Source organism: Alosa sapidissima, chromosome 13, assembly GCF_018492685.1.
Source record: "Alosa sapidissima isolate fAloSap1 chromosome 13, fAloSap1.pri, whole genome shotgun sequence".
Taxonomy (NCBI): domain Eukaryota; kingdom Metazoa; phylum Chordata; class Actinopteri; order Clupeiformes; family Clupeidae; genus Alosa; species Alosa sapidissima.
The window spans coordinates 29614976-29634327 of NC_055969.1; the positions used below are offsets into that span (position 1 = coordinate 29614976).

Genomic DNA, 19352 nt, shown 5'->3' on the forward strand with positions numbered 1-19352 from the left:
CTCTTAAGTGTATGGCACGCCAACACTGAACGATGATTTGAAATGATATGACCGCTTTGGCAAATGGTGGGCTGTTACCGAGGATTGAAATACCCTTTCAAGGACACGCTGCTGAAGAGCGCATTCAGGTTTGAAGAGAGGATGACAAAATTGTGCATGACAGAGAGAGGTGACACCCTGAGATTGGGTGAGGAAGGGCAAGCTCTTGGTTTGGCACCCAACGACAACAGGGGAAGGGGAGGACATACACACACAAAGGTTTAGCTCAAGGCAACTGGATAGATTACCACTGTCTGGTATCCATCTTCTTAAAACAATAACCAACAATGCTAAACATCAACATAAATATAACAACGGAAAGAGAGAAGGAAGACATGCTTAAGAAAGTAAGAGCAGAGTGGAAGAGAGAGAGAGAGAGAGAGAGAGAGAGAGAGAGAGAGAGAGAGAGAGAGAGAGAGAGAGAGAGAGAGAGAGAGAGAGAGAGAGAGAGAAATCAAGGAACAAAAGAAAAGAGGACAGAGTGGGCAACTGACTGAAGAAAACAATAAAAATGGACTTAAAGAAACAGCAAGAAAAGAGGACAGAGCGGGCAACTGACTGAAGAAAACAATAAAAATGGACTTAAAGAAACAGCAAGAAAAGAGGACAGAGTGGGCAACTGACTGAAGAAAACAATAAAAATGGACTTAAAGAAACAGCAAGAAAAGAGGACAGAGCGGGCAACTGACTGAAGAAAACAATAAAAATGGACTTAAAGAAAGGCATCGACAAAAAATCCTATTCCACCATACAAGAGACAACACAATAATGAACATGACGTCTGTCTGAGGTCCTGACACACTGGACATCTGAACGAGTGCACAGGCTTGGCTCTTGAACAGAACAGTTTCTTCCTCCTAATTTCCCTTCTAAATCTTATAGACAAGAGCACATTTCCAGTTTAGAGTAGGACTCAGAAAAGGTAGCTATTACATACGTCCATAAAGGACACCTGCACATATTGCATTTCCTTTAAAGTCGCGATGTTAAATTGATATGTTGTAGTTAAACTCAAGGCTACTGAACTTTCACCTTTTTACACGGCCCTCAGCTTTAAAAAATATAGTTGAGGGCACTTGAGATGACAAGTCGTTATTATCGACATTCGTTTCTCGATAACTGATATATCTGTCCACACTAGCACACAGCCACACACAAGCCGAAAAGTCTGTCCACATGTCCCACATCCAAGGAGAAATTGTGATCTGTTCTTTTGGGACAGTTCATGTAGGGAATGCCAAGGATGATGATGGCCATGCAGCACACATGACACAAACACAATGCAGCAATACAAACAAACACAAAGCTAGCTAGCTAGCACCCTGACCCACGCCACATCCGCCAACACACACATGCCACACACTAGGCCACAGGAAGACCCAGCACACTCAGCCTTCTCTACCAATGTCTCTGACCTGACGTAAGGGCAAGCTATGACATATCCATGAGTGCACGTGTGTATGAATGAGTGCAGATGCTGTGTTGGGGTGTGGGGGTGTGCATGTGTGTGTGTGTGTGTGTGTGCGTGTGTGTGTGTCTCTTCACACGCATCATCCTCCTCCGCCCAGCCGCTGGGTCACCACCTCGCGGTACATGATTGAGATGTAGATGAAGAGGAGCAGAATGACGAAGAAGTCGTCCATGAAGCCCAGCAGGCCGAAGAGCGCCTCGGGGATGAAGTCCAGCGGCGAGGCCAGGTACGTGAGCGCCCCCACCAGGCACAGCAGGATGCGAAGCCGGAACATCCAGAACAGACCGCCCACCGAGAACATCTCCCGGAAGGCGTGGCGCAGCAGCGTGGGCACGTCCCGCAAACGGTCCATCAGCTACGGGAGGGCAGGAGGGACAATAAGGACGGAGCAGGAGAGGAGTGTAGAGAGAACAAGAGACAAGATTTAATTTAAAGGCAAAAGGAGGTGGGAAGCAGAAAAGACGAAGAGAGAAGAAGAGAGGAGAGGAGAGACCTGGGGCACGTTCAATCACGCCATTTCTCACAGGTTTTGCTACATTTTCCACACTGAATGACATGTTTACTCAAAACGGTGTGCAAAGATGCGAAACAGGCTTTGAGGTACATTTTTTGTTGGTAGGTGTGTCAGATGTGTTATCCCATCACTAATGTTGTGTATATATAAAACATGTTGTATTAAAAAGCAAGTGTGCACAGTCTAGCCACCTACAGTCATTTAGAGATGAAGGATGACTCCAAAAAAAGAAAGATGAGTGGTGGTGTGGCATTTAATGACCTAAGGTAAGGTCTTGGTGCATTATCTAAAAATCGCTATCTTACACCATATAAAAAGCATTACGCGACTGACCAAGAAAAACATGGTCTAATAGTGAAAGGCACATATGAAGCACAGCTGAAGACGCACGGTCACAAGATGTAAGCAGCAACTCCTCTGCAGGATAAATGTCTTTAGGTTTTTTATTCAGTCATTCAAATATTATTGGGATAAGTGTTGCTTTTTTCAGGCTATGTTTTCGATGGTAACCCATTGTCAGTCAATAGTGAAAGTAATTAACTGTGTATAACTGTTTTGTTGTTGACATTGACACCACGGTGAAGTTAGTTTCACTTTGCCTATGAGTTCAAATAATAGACGAGTGCAAATGCATGTAGGCTATACTCTGCTAGGTTTTAATAAAGCATGGTTTAGTGGAATACCTGTTCCATACGGTCTTGCGTGCAAGCAGATTCCTTCAAATGCGCCACTGACTATCAAAATACCGATGCACTGTGCAACTACCAAAGCACCGAAGCAGTGCAACTTCAAGCTGTGAAGTTGCACTGCTTGCTGTTAAAGGGAATTACAGATGTCATTTTCATTGGTTTAAAGGATGTTACACCCAAAACACACCCATGACTGATTAAGAAACATAAGACCAACCTTTTTGCGCCAGCGCTGACATTTGATATTCGATAACAAAACCACCCTCAATGTGGACCTGACAAACCCCGAAATTGCCCTAGAAGTCCTGACCGACCCCCACTCCTACCCATGACCACACACGGCACTCACTGATCTGGGCTGTCCGGAGAACCTGCGGTTGTAGTCCGTGAGGTCCTGCAGGATGAGGTTGGCCTCGGGCTGCCCATCATCCGGAAGATCGGAGGGGGCAGCCTGCTCCGTCCCGTGGAAGAGCGGAAAAATCAGCGTCACCTGAACACACAACAGCGAGTAGGAAGTCAGTTTACAAAACACAGTATACACAAACACAGACACTCACCCACGGAGGTAAACCATGGACTGAATGTAGGAGGCAACAGTGTATCTACATTACTTAACCCTTAAAGGTGTAGGTTTTTGAATGTTCTAAGTTCCGCAACAATTGAAGGTTCTAAAATTCTATGTTGAATTCAATGAACCCAGATATTCTTTAGAACGTTCATTTCTCAACATTCCCTCCATTCTCCTTTAAGGGTTAAAAATACATCTTAACAGCTTAACTTTGTGAGACTCTCAAATCCAAAACAAATTCAGTGAAATCCAGAGTGCATGGTGGTGGAAGTGAACTTGAGTCTTCTTACCGTTTGTCTACATATAGGACAGCTGATTGGCCCCAGCCATGTCCCATACCGCCAGTATGCAATGACGCAGGAGCCTATAGACCAGACCAACAGAGAGGGCAGGATGCTGGTCAATCGGAAATCCACAAAACGCCATCCCCGTGAGCTGACCCCCCCCCTTCCTTCTGCAGCCTCCACCCATGACTTGCAGACGCCAATCAATTCATTACAGTGCTCAGGTATATGACTAACAGCGCCATGTCATGATACAAGATTCCTAAACACGGTTTCATACAAGCTTGTAGTTGTGAATCAACAGCGGTGTTAAGAGGTCAGTTATTTTTTCAGATAGATAGATAGATAGATACTTTATTGATCTCCAGGGGAAATTCAAGCCCACTTAGCATTTAGCAAATGGCAGCTGCATTGCTAGCTGTATATTTTGCATTGTGAAATTAGTGGTTTATTTTTGTGGGTAGCTGTGTAATGACTACGATATGGTCAACATGACCTAACTCCTTACTTACAGGTATTACAGGCGATTCTAAGCCATCTCTAATCGGTCACATTCAGGGTATATCTTATGGTATGATCCACTGGCTGTCCATTCTCTGAGTACACTGTAAAATACCCACGGCCCTAATTCAAATGCTCGGCGAGTCTAGGCCCAAAGTTCTTGTGCATGAACTAACAGCATCATGTGGTGTCAGGCAGCTTTTAGCTGGCCCACAGCTGTTTTTGTGCTTAGATTCTTTCTCATGGTATTAAAAGTGTAAATAGATCTTGGACAGTTATTAAGCAAGCTTTAGTTAGACTTTAGACTTTGCACTTGGCCCAGTGTTTTAAATTAGGGCCCCCAGTCTTTGTACGCACTGAAGGGACAGGTGCGCTCCCTCTCTGGTGTTTGGTTAAAATACAACGGAAGTCGCTTTGGACAAAATAAAGAATTCTGTGAGAGCTATACCCACAAAAACAATCCACTTTTACAAAGAATGCACAGCTAACAATGCAACAACATTCTTCCACTTAAATTCAATTCTATCTATCCAATCATTCAGAATCAAAAATCATAATAGTCCGTAATACACTCTAGATCAGTTTGTGGGCATGATGGAGCGGTAGTAACGTGACCAACTGACAATCAGTCAACCCGGGTTTGATTCCAGCCATTGTGAGTCTGTGTCATTTTGGATAAAAGCGTCTGCTATCAGTCAACTTTAACTTTTAACTACGACAGTGTCTCATATAGTGTATGCTCTGCTCTTGCTAAACTCACCACAGAAGAGGTGGCCGCAGTTGGTTTCCACTGGCAGAGAGGCCTGCTGCAGGCATACTGGACATGACATGTCCGTGTAGAACTGGTGCCTGGGCTCTGGCGGTGTCTCCTGCATGAAAGAAAACACCCGTACGTCACTATCTTTTCACTCAGGCTCAGGCTACACAAGATCAATGTACAGGATCACATAGCACACACATACATGTACATTATTAGGGCACCTATGAATTAGCTCAATATAAACATTAATTAAGGTTTTAGGGGCTCGCTGAAACCATGATAATAGGGTAACAATAGACTTGTAATGTAAGCGTTCACACACATCTATATATTCCAACAGGTGCCAGAGACTAAACGATGCAAAATTAAAAGGACCACACCTTTAAGAGCAAAAAAGACAATGTGCGGATATGCACCATAAACTTGACCATGAATGTAAGCGACACAAATATCACTTTTATAGGTTGTGGTATAGTGGCTTTAAAAATAGGCGAGAGTAAACGAGGGCAAGCTGGGACCACAGCTTGTCACTTGAGTGGAGCAAGAGTGAAAAGAGGTTTCACCTGATCTGTCTGTAGCTGCTGTCGAACTGCACGTACATGCTCTTGATTTTCTGGGTGGATTCTCTGTTGTTGTTCATTCCTTTGTGAAAATGTGGGGGAGAGAACAGTGCAAACAAAGAGATAAAGAGAGATTATCTGACCCTAATTGTTACACCAATTGGATGTGTTTAAAACCTGTATTACCGTATTATGAGTATTTAAGTGGTATTGACAAAAAACAGAACATGTTTTTCGCTGACACAAGTAATGCTTCTAAAACTTACCTGCACAGCAGCGTAGCCAATCCACCCAGAAAGGTGACGCTCAATACAACAACAAAGAGGACGGGATTGCTAACCCCCTCGATTAGAGAGTCTTCATCTTGTAGTAGACGACTTGCATGCAGGCACTGGTTTTCTTCCATTCCAACGGATCATAATCTGTGACTCCTGATGCATGCATGAAAACAAATAATAGGGAGGTCAACTTTGTGATAATCCCTTATCGTTATCCACCTTGTTGGTTGACTGGGTAAACTATCACTAAACTACTAAATTAATATGAAATTTAATTTCGGATTATATCTCCGCAGCCCATCAACACTATCAGTGATTTGTGGCGACATCGCAGTCTCATGTTACAGATTAATGTTAATTGTCTAACATTAATGCACAGTAAAATTGTCTGATTTGCCATGCCTGTGTCCAAGTTCAATAATTTATTGCCATGTCCATTCAAGTTTGATGGACATGACGAAACCACGTCCTACTCTAGCACTATCTGGATATGTTTCAACATGTTAGCTACGTTAATTCTTAACTAATTCGGTCCTCTGCCATCCCTAGAAGATTAACCTGGCTAAATAAGTTAGCTAGCACATATCAATAGCCTCCTCCTCCAGACAGGCTGGCTGTCAGCTGTTGCAAGCTAATGTAACTGATTACTGTCTGCGACAGTGTGCCAGTTCACAAAAGTATGCAGACATCATTCGTCTGAATACAACAGGAATTTGTATTACTAAAGTACACGTTCATATTTTCAATTTCACACACACAAAAAAAACATACCTTGAATCTTCTAACGTACAATCTTTGGTACAATATTTTCGGAGCTGTGTTTCCGCATTCCTCTGAAGGACCCCTGGTTTGGTGGTTGTGCCAGAGATGTTAGTGGTTGTGCTGTTATTTGGTAAAATGTGTTAAAATGAAAGCGATAAGAATATCATTTGAATTAGAAATATATTTCTTACGCGCACATATGAAGTACATTAGATGACAAAGGTTATTATCTGAAATGACGTGTTTCTCTTCATTTGTATTCTATACAGGCGCAAGGCTGACCATATTCTGCAGGGTGGCATCTTAAGGACCCCGACTGGGTTGGAAAAAGCTGTAGAGGGATAAACCGGCGGGGTGGCTATATGTGTGTTCGCGTTTTTGTTCTTAACAATTATTTAATTCCCTTTTCGAAACTGCGGACTGACACACAAGTGGAAGGCAAATTGGGGTGTATTCCGTCGTGTACCACTTTGACGAGATCGTACTAATTCGTCACGTTGTTCTGATCAAACCGATCAGATCAGACGTCTTCGGATATTGTCCTGTGTGGATACGTTACCCATTAGGATAAAGACAGCCAGCAATCAAACTAGTGCAGTGGTTTAATCTAAAGAGACGATGAGTACCCTGGAATCTGTGGATCGAGTCGAGTTGTGCGAGAGTCTGTTGACATGGGTGAGTGTATTCGAATGCTGCTTGGCATTTTAATGATTTCTAACTGTCCAGACGAATATGCCTAACTGGGATAGCAAGCTAACGGTAACACCAGTTAGCTACCTACCTTATTTGTCTTGATGAGTACACTGTATCAGTCACACAGGCCAAATGCATTTTTGTGTTCAAAGCTAACTTATCAACCTAGGCTTATCGCATTTTATCTGGCGCAATCATTTTACGCAGTTTTCCCCTTCTCAAACACCGAGAAGGATACTTTGCCAGCTGTTTTTCAGGCAGACATTCACATTAGTTACAGTATCTTACTATATCACTGTTGGCTTGTAACGTTATCCAGATCAACAATATGACTCTGTATAGTCATTTAACAGGAGATCTCGGAAGCGAAAAGTCTTCAAGAGAAATTATGATCCCCAAAGCCTAAGTAATATATCTTGTGACAGTGCGTTATGTAATCGCAGAAATGTCAATGGGATGATGTTAGGACGCAATGTTAGATAACGCAATGTGCTAAGTTTGATGTCCAAGTGTGTGATCGCTTAATTTGCTACATTTGAGGGTTGCCCACTCTATGCAAGCTATGTTACATTCCTGCTGTATCTCTACTGGCAGAAATCCTCAGCTTGTCAAATTGTCGTGTGTTCTGTTGTCATACTACGCCAAAACCTGATTTCGACATGTTTCTAGACAGAGTAAACGCGTTTCCCAAACCCATACCCGCTCCCAACTAAGTTTTGATTTCATGATATGCCTATACTCCTGTTAGCTATTTCATAAACTGTGACTTCAGAGTAGATACCAGAGAACACCCATTTCAGCCTTTGGATCGCATCCAACGTACTGTTGTTTTCTTGTTTTCTTGTTTTTATGGAATCACCTCTACATCCCAAGTCCCAAAGCTTTATGGAAGCACTGAAGACAGACTGCTGTCTTCAGTGCTTCCATAAGATTTTTTTCCAAAAGATTTTTACCTGAACATTTTGAACAGTAAGGCTGCTGCCTATGCTGTCAATCAGGAACTCTACATTCCTAAGGCTCTGTTTAATCACATCACTCTAATCAGGAGGTACAAATAGGTGACTGTAGGACTAGAGTTCTCAGTCTTTGGTAGTCAGATTAGTTTCTGCACATCTTTGCTCTAGCTTCCTGCTAATATCTGTCAAAATTCAAAACCCCAGTCAGTGGTCAGTGTTAAACACACAGTTGTACTGTGGACAAAGCACAGCCATGAAGGGGATACGTATTTATACTGGACACACTGAAACACGATCGCTAGAGCTGCCCAGGGAGGGCAACATGTGCTGTGGTGATGTAATCAAAACAAGCACTGTGCGAAGGCTACTGAGGGGACTGAAAGGGGACCGTGCCTGACTGGACACACAGCAACAGGAGATAGCCCTGACTGACAGCAGTACAGAAAGGGATGTCAACAAGCCTTCTGTGTAGAAAACCCAGGAACATGGCCCAAGGCTGCACTTATCACTTCATCCCTCTCTCTCTCCCTCCCTCTCTCTCTCTCTCTCTCTCTCTCTTTCTCTCTCTCTCCGTCCTCTGTGTTTGTGTCTCGCCCATGCTTTCCCCTTGTCTCTTTCTCACTCCTGTTGTTAATGTCCTCTCAATAACAAAAGGTGAGAGAAGAAAGAACAGCTGCATTAAGTGGATGGACAGTGGTGAGCAAACTGTTGTTTCGCACCACCAGGAACCACTCTCTGCCTCTAGACACATGAATAAGGAAACATGTTTGCCAACAGCTTAGGTAATGGATAATGGCTGTGCTGTCGGTGCACGTTGTGATGCCTCAGCTAAAGGAGATGGACATAGAAACTGCTGCTGTGGACTTGCTGATTCACACCCTGAAATGTCAAAGGCAGCACAGGCTGGCACCAGGAGGGGATTAAGGGCAAATGACAGACAGTGGGGGTGGATGATGTGATGGTCAGTAGATTCATTCATTCTTTCTCTCTCTCTGTCTGTCTCTCTCTCTTTCTCTCTCTCTCTCTCTCTCTCTTCCCTCATTATGGCGCTAGAACAGATGATTAAATTAAGGCCTGGGTGATTGTATGGTGTTTCCATGAGACTACAACATCTCTTGTTATCTTTTCTGAGACATCTCTTGTCGTAGAACTTGCTTTGACATCTCTTGAATAACCTCATCTTCTCCCCCTCCTTCAATCTGTCAGTGAGACAATCCTCTGGGAGGGGCAGGTGTGGAGATAATTAGAGTTCATTTGCTCTTCAAAAGTGTTTTTAGACTGGTGAGGTAGATTAGAACGTTTGTGCTTCAGTGCCGAAGGGAGGGGTGTGCAGGCCAAGTGAACAGGTTCCTCGGTCGCTGTCTGGTGACAGTGGCAGCCGTGAGAATGCATTGCTGCTTCTTATCACAGCTGTGCTACAGATCAGAAAGTAGGCCAAAATGCAAGTCATGCATTGCACTAGTTTGTTCATGTGAAAAGGATGTGTCTTGTTCCTGTGGTGGAGGTGAACGGAGTGAACGTACCCTGAGCAGTGGGAGTGTGTGGTGACTCATGAGTGGTTCTCGAGTTTCCTGTCTGAAATGTTTGTGTTCTCTGAAGGTTTCTCATTCCCATCCACAAATAGAGTGTCTGGTGTGCACACACAACTCATAACCCATCCACAACCCCTAGCACTCTGTCAATGACCTTTCTCTAGCTCCAGCGATGGGCTATCGCTCATCTACATGCTGGCCACACACACACACATACTCCAGCTGGCAGGCGGAGCTGAGTGAGCATATGGCTTGGGAGCCGGCTAATAGACCTGCACTGGGACCGCTGTGTGATGCAACAGGCTGGGCCCAGGGCCGCGCCATGCCCCGCAGGGACCGGCTAAATGGTCAGATCGATCCAAACCACCATATCACGCTTGTCTTCATCCATCTGTCATTCAGAATAGGGCAAAAATGAAACCGTGTGCACTCGGAAAAACACACACATAACATTCAAGTAAACAAAAAAGTAAGTAAATAAGTAAATAAGAGGGCACATATAATAATGAAAAAATAAGAGCACCAAAATGTGGTTGAAATTGTTTTATTGACTGTCTATGCACAATTTCAACCACATTTTGCTGCTCTTATTTTTTCATTATTATATGTGCCCTCTTATTTACTTATTTACTTACTTTTTTGTTTACTTGAATGTTATGTTTGTCTGTGGACCTAAATTGGTAAAATATGTCTTGTCTTCACCGTGGGATAGTGAGAAACGTAATTTCGATCTCTTTGTATGTCTGGAACATGTGAAGAAATTGACAATAAAGCTGACTTTGACTTTGACTTTGACTCACTTTTATTCATTGGCATAATTTTCAGGACCCTAGAAGAGTTAGCTGTGAGCAACTCTAACTTGGCTTAGCTAGAGACTGGCTGTTTGTCAACAGCAGATTGGTCATAAATGTTGCAGTAATGAGCCTGACAGATCGCTGAGGTGGAATGTGTGTGAGGACCTCTCTGAAGTTGTTGTTGTTTGTTGGTTGAAACGTGTGGTCAAGCATTCAAGTTTGAATTTTCAAATGTTGCCCTCTTGACTAGATTTGTTTATTTGACTCTTCATTTGTCTGTCTCGAGACAGAACACTGAACAAAAAGACAAAGTTATATTCTTGCAGTGTGCAATAGCAAGGAAGCTTGATTAGTTGAATTATTGCTGTTTTTATTGGAGTTATGCATGGAAATCACTTTTCTCGCGTCTCGACAGCCCCTCTGACCTCAACCGAAGCCCCTGGCAACAGTGCAACGGGCGCTGTGTCGCCTAACAGTGTCCACCTTGTTTGCTGAGAAGAAAGGGCTGGCGAGTTGCAGCCAGAGGCCACTGTACAGTAGGCTGAGCACACTCAGTGGAGGCAGAGAGCCAGAGCGAGGCATTGGGCTGTGGAGAAGGGTGCACCAGAAGCTCGGACCTGTGGTCTGTTCAGAGATGAGCGGTGCAGTGGGAACCCAGGATCCTTCTGTTTTCTGACTGGCACACCAAAAGAAGCTTGTGCTCTTTGTTCATATAACACTGCTATAACAATTCTTTTTTTTTTAACAATTGAATAAGGTTTCTACTCAACAGACATGGAGGTTTTTGAGAAGCATGATGGCCTAGTATCCATAAGCTTTTCAGGCTGATGAGCCGTGGTTTTGTTTTGGATAGTAGGTGTTATTGTCCATTGTTTATGCCATCTCAGCAGGTGTTAATGGCTGCCCGTTGGGTTTTACCGTTGGTTTTCCCTGAGGATGTTTTACAACGCTAGTCTGTGAAGAGCACATACACCCTTCTTGGCCCATTGGCGTGTGAAGACAGGGAATAGCTTCTCCTCTACAGCTGGAAATAATGTGGTCTGCTCGCATTCCACACATAGCTGTGAGCAGCGTTTAGGGAATGAGAATCTCACTGAGCGTCACAGCAGACCTCTCCAGACAACTCATGGAGAGAGCCGTAGAGCTGACCAGCTAACCCCAGAGACCAATTAAGATACGCTGTTAGCCACACCTCATAATGGAGTGAAGTTGAAGAGTGAGCTAAACCTAACGCTAACAAGCTAATTTCACTCATGGGCAACTTACACAAGAATGTTTCGGAAGTAACTGAGACAGTTGGCAAGAAGACTGTGTCACACAAGGCCTGTTCATCAGGATTTCTCATTATCTGTTCTTGTCCATTTTTGCGCTCCTAATCCCAATCCTGGAGTTCTGGGCTGCTTGCTCTGACCATCAGGGTTTGCAGGCTGTATTTTTGGTAATTTTCCTAAGAGCTGGCCAGCCCCACCCTCCCACGCTGCTCCCTCTCAGTGTGTTTCCTCACATTCAGAGGAGATTATGGGTGTAGACTTCCTCTCTTGCGTCATGAACTTGAGCGTTCCTTTTAGCCACATAGGCAGGTTTATGTAGGCTCTGTTTTGGGGGCCTCTTTTAATTTCAGTTTTATTGTGTTTATGTGTTTTAGTGAGTAGTAGTTAAAATGCTGTGGTTGAGTGTGTACTGTTTATAGGTCTTAGCCTAAGTAACATTTGTGAAGGGTCCAATCACTGACACCACTGCACATTTAGAGCTGAATGGCTGCCAGCAGGCCGGGCCTGAAGGATAAATCCTCAAGAGTCTGGGGAAGATTTGGGGGATTATTTGGTCAATGGTCCAATCTCCCTGGAGTATCAACCCCTCTGCCTGGGTTTTGACCAACGTCCTTGTTTGGATATTATGCCCAGGATTTGAATGGTCATTTAAAGTTCTTTTATTCGCCAGGACATCACCATGATATTGTGACCATGTGCCCTCCTGCACAGTTGTTTTGCACCACAACCACTTTTGGTTTGGTCACTGCTTTTGAGTATGGTATTTTGGGAATGGCTTGCCGTCTTTGTCGAACAGATATCAATTTGTCCCCTTGACCTTGACCTAAGACTACATAGTCTACGTAAAGTGTACATTAATGGTTGGAGACTCTCTTCCGGGGAATGCCCTCAGCCCTCTGTTGTTCTAGTGTTCGTATGTATTTCAGGAGAGGCTCCACTTAGACTCCTGAAGGCTTCAATTGTAGCCTTCTCCTGAGCAGGCTCTCTGTCACTCACGCGGTTAGTGTTTCCCAACCAGCATGTGAGGGCTAAATTTAAAGCCTTGGCAATTCGGTCACCACGTAACGGCCTCTACGAGCGGACTTGCCTGGCCGAAGAGAGGCTGGCCTCTTTCCAGATCAGTCTGATATTTAAACCAAACAAAAAAAGCCCTTAAGCTAATTAGCTATGTTCTAAACCTCTCCCAAAAGAATAGCGAACTCAATACTGATGGCATGGACTTAGCATTTAAAACAGGCCATGTGTTTTACGTTGTGTATGGACTAATCCTTATGTAATGCGTAGGCCTACATGGCTGGTCGAAGCTGTACTTGAGCAGTTTCAAGCAGGTCTTTCCACGGTTTAATTATACCATTCAGTGCATTTTGCTGTGAAGTGTTGAGCTCTGTGTCATCTGCCCTTGGACTTGTTTGTGGCGGTGAAGAGGCTGTGCAGTGATGAGGGCGAGCTGAAGCGGCTAGCGTGCCACTCAAGCGCGTAAATGATTTCCATGGAGGTCGCGCTGGTCGATTCTGCAGGAATTTGCGCTGGCCCCTGCCTTCATTCATGGACTAAGGCAAATTAATTGGGAGCCGCTGCGAGGTTATGGCAGTATATTCATTAGTGCACATTCCCACTTCCTGGGACCTTGCATGGTTGTGTAAATATTGAAAAACACACGCACACACACACACACACACACACGCACACACACACAGTGGGATGGTATTTAGGTTCACAGAACGCCATTTCCCTCCAATCTTGGCTTCTACAGCACATTCATCCTGCTTCTCCCACACATAACATTCTACCTGTCCTGAGGCCTGAACATACATCAGTCTGGCCTCCCTGCACCAGCCGACTGCACTGCGTCGATAGGAATCATTCCCATCCCATTCCCATCCCATTCCCATCCCATTCCCAGTGTTTGCAGACCCAGAGAACCAGCCTGAGTGGAAGCCGATGAACGTGGGTGGCGGGAAGAGCGGGTCCGTCGTCGATACTGGCCCGTACCGAATGAGCCAGTCCCATCAGTCAGTCCCAGAGCCACCCAGGATCAGGCTGAGCGTGAAATGGAACAGGCAGGCTGAAAGTGGAGCAGATCAGGGGCAGGGGGGGGGGGGTGTAGAATGGCGTGGGGGATGGAGGGATTCCCCCAGCTGCTTCCAGAGGCAGCCAGGCAATGATAACATGTCTGACACACACACACACACACACACACACACACACACACACACACACACACACACACACACACACACACACACACAGACTCAGACTCAGAGAAGCCTCGCTTCAGACACCTGCAATTTTAATCAGCTAGGCCTTTGTGTCTATCACCACCGTAGCTGCCTCATAGGAGGTGTGTGTGTGATTATGGCTTTCTTGAGCGTCAGAATGAATTAATATGCAAGTGCTCAGCAAGAGCTGAAGTCTGACACTATAGACATGATATTCCTACTGTTATTATAAGGCCCTTCACAATGCTAGTAGAACGCTCCATTGACTTGAATGGGATTTCCCAACGTTCTACGGTAAAATATTTTTATGTAACCGCTGCAAACATATAATTACCGCTGTCAATGGCAACGGGTTTTGTGCTTCTGATTTACATCTTTCATATCACTCCACAAGTAGTCCGGTCACTTCTTGCAAAAGTGAAAGCAGATGGTTGATCAGCTATGTTCTAAATAATGTTTGATTCAAGTTCAGCGTGTGTTGCGAACTATTTGTTTCTCAGCAAAAGCCACAGCGAAATGGTAACAAATAAATGTAAGAGACATGTGGAGTTTATTTTTTCGTTTTGGCAAGTAGCCGTATAATAAGCGGGATAATGTATAGAACGCCGGTCATTATCTAATTTCTGGGTTCTCAGATTAGTCATTATCAGAAAATAAGTCCCTTCAGGATGAAGCAAGTCCTGTAGCTACAAGTCATGTTCGCCCTGTCGGGACTTATTTTCTGATAATGACCGGCGTTCTATACATTATCCCTTACTAATAATAGGCCTAAATCTCCTTCATAGTTGAATAAGCTTGCCAATTTGCGGCAAAGATGGCTAACCATACCCAAAATGGCATTAAAGGTACCCATTTAGTGGGCAGGTCTATGATAGAATGGCAGGACTGACGGCGTGGAGCTGGGCTGACGTGGCTAGTGACTCATGTGCCAGACACAGAGTGCTGTTGTGGCAAGATGCTGGAGCAGCAGAGTGCCCTCTCCTTCCTGCTGATGGATGGGATACCATCCCAGTGTGCTCCTTTGGGAAGTGGGCTTCTCCCTGAAAGAGAGTGTGTGTGTGTGTGTGTGTGTGTGTGTGTGTGTGTGTGTGTGTGTGTGTGTGTGTGGTCACTTATGAGCGATATATGGGCTTTGACGCAGTACAGGATCCTGGGAATTGGCCCCAACAAGGTCTCTCAGCCCAGAGGGTCATCTCACTCTGAGCGGCCTAGGAGAAATGTCCAGTGTGACGTGAGGTTGCCATGTGCCTGGCCCCTGCATCAGCATCCTTTGTTTTACTGAATGCACTCAGGTGACTGCGCCCCCCAAGCGTGCGCCATTTTTGTGTTGAGTGAAAAATGATTGTTGAAGAATGCCTGTGAGTTGAGTGTGTTGCACCGAGAATTCCATGACTAGACATTCAGCAGTGGAAGTCTCCTGAACGGTCTGCTTTCTCTCTGTCATAATACCCTTCCGCCCCTCCCTCTCTCTCACTTCTGTTTTCAAAACAAAGCCCCCTCTTTCTTCCTCTCTGCTCTGAGCTCTACTGAGTGGGTCTGGCTTTACTGTATGTTTCTCTCTTTGTGTGTGTGTGTGTGTGTGTGTCGGGGGGGGGGGGGGGGGGGGGGGGATGATAAAGAAAGATGTAGAGAGAGTGTGACTGTGATTATGTGATTGAGAGCGAGGAGAGAGAGAAAGAAAGTGCATGAGTGTGTGAGTGAGCGAGAGAGAAAGGGAAAGAGGGAGCGAGACAGAGAGAGAGAGAGAGAGAGAGAGAGGCCCCATCCCAGTTCATGGCAAGTGGAACAGCTCGTTGCTGGTGTTACGTAAGTGCCGGAGTCGAGTGTTTGGGTTCATGCCTCTCTGGCCACGTGCCTGAACTTAATGCCGTGGCCCGGAGTCCCAGCTGCAGCTGACACCGCTAGCCAGCAGAGCAGAGCAGAGCAGCGCAGAGCAGGGGAGAGCAGGGGAGAGCAGAGGAGGAGAGGAGAGGAGAGGAGGAGAGGAGAGGAGAGGAGAGCCCTCCCTGTCTGCTACTCCGTCGGGCCTCCCCTCCCTCCCCTCCCTCTCCTCTCCTCTCCTCTCCTCTCCTCTCCTCCTCTCCACCCCTCTCCTCTCCTCTCCTCTCCTCCCTCTCCTCTCCTCTCCTCTCCTCTACACCCAGCTCTAGCCTTCTGATGTGGCAGATTGGGGGGGGGTGGTGGGGTAGGCTGCTATTTCACATGGAAATGTCCCATAGTGTTAAGAAACAAGATGTCTGCACCAACAGCATTCTAATGAAGTGAATGTAGGACAGGTTTGCAGGTGGAATTAAATGAAAAAAAAAAAGGCTCTGGTTAGTGTTTGTGGGCAGTGAGTGTTAAGGTGAATGTGGTCACCTGACCTTTCTGAGTAGAACTTTCAGTGTGGGGGGGTTTCCTGTTTGACGTAAGCATGAGAATTGCCACCCACACTTCTCTGGTAGATGCCACTTCTGCCCCTTTGTTGTTATAGACTTTTCCTTTGAGATCACTGGCCCTAACTATAGCCTAGGAACTGAGAAAAGCCTCCTGCTATCCAGGCCTGGCTTTTTTTTTAACATCAGCTGACTGGTCAGTCGAATGAGCCACAGTCAGACGGGTTGAGTCGGCCTCAGCCAGACAGCCCACCTGCTGAGTGACCGGGTAAAGCTGGCGCGGCAAAGCCTGCAGGTCGACTCCTGTCACGACAGGGTTTGGTTGAGAGACTCTCTGAATGAGTGTGTCTGTTTGAGGAGTGCTGGGCTCTTTCCTTACTCTGACCTTTGTAGTTGTAGTGTTGTTTGTAGTGTTGTTGTTGTAGTTGTATTGTTTTTGATTTTACACTCCACCATGTTTATTTCTTTTGGTTAAACTGTGTACAAATGAAGGTGGTTTGAAGATGGCCTCTGCTGCTCTATGCATTTGGTGTTCCTCCCCACTTTCCCCCCCTACTGGATCTGAACCCTTTTAAGTATCTTGTAAAACTGGTGAGTACAGATGGAATATCCAGAGGTCTACAGATGTTTTCCAGGTCTGTTGGAGACTGTGTGTGTGTGTGTGTGTGTGTGTGTGTGTGTGTGGTGTGTGTGTGTGTGTGTGTGTGTGTGTGTGGAGACTGGAAGAACAGTGTTTGTCTAAATAACACCCTTAGGGTTGTTCTAGGGGCACTGCTAGGCCTCTCATGTTGGTACACAGTAATGCACTGGGACACACACACACACACACACACACACACACACACACACACCCTCCAGCAGTTTGATACCATACACTTGCCTTGCTGAGGTCCAGGCCCAGGCAGGAAGGCAGAGAAGGAGCAAGAATGAGTTTGCCAGAGAAGGAAAGAGAGGAATGAAGGGAGAATGGAATGAGGGAGGGAGGGAGAGCGGGAGGGAGAGAGGGAGAGAGGGAGAGAGGGAGGGAGGGAGAGAGGGAGGGAGAGAGAGAGAGGGAGGGAGGGAGGGAGGGAGAAGGGGCTACATTTCTTTTCTTCTGCAGCCCTGAGCAGTGTTCCAACTTTCCATTGGGCAGCCATGAGCACGTGCGGTGGGACAAGGAGTTCCCAGCATTATGTTTGTGTGTGTGTGTGTGTGTGTGTGTGTGTGTGTGTGTGTGTGTGTGTGTGTGTGTGTGTGTGTGTGTGCGCGAGAGAGAGAGAGTGTGTGTAAGAGTGAGAGCAGGACAAAGGGACACTGAGCAGCTACTGTTTTGAAGAAATGACCACTCGTCTTAATCCTGCTGCTCACACACTGCTACTAGTCATCATAAGATGACAGCAGAGAGAGAGAGAGGTGGGAGGGAGGTGGGAGGTGAAGTCAGGGACAGAACAGCTGTGTTTATTCTGCGCCACTGAGAGCGAGGGAGAGAATGAGTTGTCAGTAAGAACCGGACGTGGTGTCTGCACTCTGAGGAAATTGGAAGCCTTAAGATTAGAGGAAGCCCCTGGCCTGTCTTTAAAAGGGGGAAATGGCAGCCGCAATCTCTCCACAGCTACTGCTCTATCTCATCACTTCAGATCTCTCATGTCCTCCTTTATTTTATTGAAACGATCCTACTGTGCCTCTAACAGTATGTGTGTAGTAGATACTTTTTATGCCACTTATGGGATATATTACACACACACACACACACACACACACACACACACACACACACACACACACACAGAGGTATACAGAATTAGATGTTACTATTGTACCACAAAAAAAACTTCTTGTAAAAGGCAGAGTTGCTGTACTTACACCTGATTTTAATGTCTGTACATGGTGTACTGTTGTGGTTGGCCAGTAAGGAACAATGGGGCAATGGCTGCATGCAGACACTTGACCAAACTTAAAATGGGAAGCATTACGTTTCAGAAATGAACATGCACTCTTAGCATGCAATCAGTCTTGCACAGACAGGAAGGCTTATGTGATAGTGTTGTTTGATTGCATGTAGCCTAATGTCCATACAGAGCTCACGGTGTCCCTTACATTCAAGTGTGTGTATGGGGTGTGATTATCTGCCCTGCCTGCTTAATAACCTTACCTTCATTGTATAATATGATCTAAGAATGTCCTCACAATGTTGAAGATAGGGAAGTGTTTGTTGAAGTTTAAACTTTGGTTTTGTATACCCATGTGTGACTGTATCTTGTTTCTGTGTCTCCCTCAGATTCAGACGTTTGGAGTGGAGGCGGCGTGTAAAACAGTGGAGGATCTGACCAGTGGGGTGGTCATGGCCCAGGTCCTGCAGAAGATGTGAGTCTGGAGCTCTCTGCTGCCCAACAGTCACTGACTATTTTTCCAATGGGGTCACAACTCTGTCTGAAAGCAACCAGTCAGCAGTGGCCTTTGACCTGATAGGACCACTGTCTCCAACCAGTCTTTACCACCCTATGGATTGCCAGTGGGACTCAACATAAAGCTTTAAAGTTTAAAAGTTATTTACTTAAAGCAATTAATTAAAGGTCATAACAAATTAAGGTTTAATAAGGAAATGTCACATACCTGAGGGCAGCTGTAGCCTCTTCTGTGAGTGGATGTGCAGTCACTGTCTGTTTGTTTTTGATGGTGTTGTGGGCGGATTTCTTAAGCACTGCCCGTGGTTGATGTTTATATGCTGTGGCTTTCACAGCACTGTGTAAGTATCCTGTTTAATGTGTAGTTGAGTTGGTGGAATTCACCATTCAAGGTGGTGTGTTGTAGCTGGGGGGTGGGAGGGGCTTGTGATGATGGGCTTTTACACGCTGTGTGACACAACTCCTGATGCAATACAACAGCTGTCACTACAAATGATCTGATCAAGATTACACTCAAGATGTAATGGTGTTTTGATTTTTTTTTAATTGGTGATTTCGTGTTGTGTTGTGTTACTAAATTCAAGGCCTCAGTTCCCCAACGTGCGCACACAAGTGTAAATCACATGCTTCTCTCTCTCTCTCTCTCTCTCTCTCTCTCTCTCTCTCTCTCTCTCTCTCTCTCTCTCTCTCTCTCTCTCT

At 45.4% G+C, this 19352-nt stretch overlaps 2 protein-coding genes across 7 annotated transcripts in view; one reads left to right on the forward strand and one right to left on the reverse strand.

The window, feature by feature from the left end:
• Positions 1–667: 667 nt before the first annotated feature.
• Positions 668–6519, reverse strand: rnf170 (ring finger protein 170). Of its 2 annotated transcripts, none has more exons than XM_042060100.1 (7): positions 6436–6519; positions 5653–5817; positions 5390–5468; positions 4827–4935; positions 3572–3645; positions 3063–3203; positions 668–1865 (listed from the first exon to the last, which is right to left on the reverse strand). In XM_042060100.1, the coding sequence occupies exons 2-7, from the start codon at positions 5790–5792 to the stop codon at positions 1590–1592; spliced, it is 819 nt and encodes a 272-aa protein (XP_041916034.1). In that variant the 5' UTR covers positions 5793–5817; positions 6436–6519; the 3' UTR covers positions 668–1589. The 2 variants fall into 2 exon arrangements, with proteins under 2 accessions (XP_041916034.1, XP_041916033.1); XM_042060099.1 differs by lacking the exon at positions 6436–6519 and adding an exon at positions 6067–6217.
• A 215-nt stretch (positions 6520–6734) lies between these two features.
• hook3 (hook microtubule-tethering protein 3) overlaps positions 6735–19352 on the forward strand; it is a 35758-nt gene continuing 23140 nt past the window's right edge. For all 5 annotated transcript variants that reach the window (XM_042059201.1, XM_042059202.1, XM_042059203.1 and 2 more), the window contains exons 1-2: positions 6735–7101; positions 18527–18612. In XM_042059201.1, the coding sequence (XP_041915135.1) occupies positions 7045–7101; positions 18527–18612 (143 nt within the window). In that variant the 5' untranslated portion in view covers positions 6735–7044. The remainder of the gene's footprint in view (positions 7102–18526; positions 18613–19352) is intronic.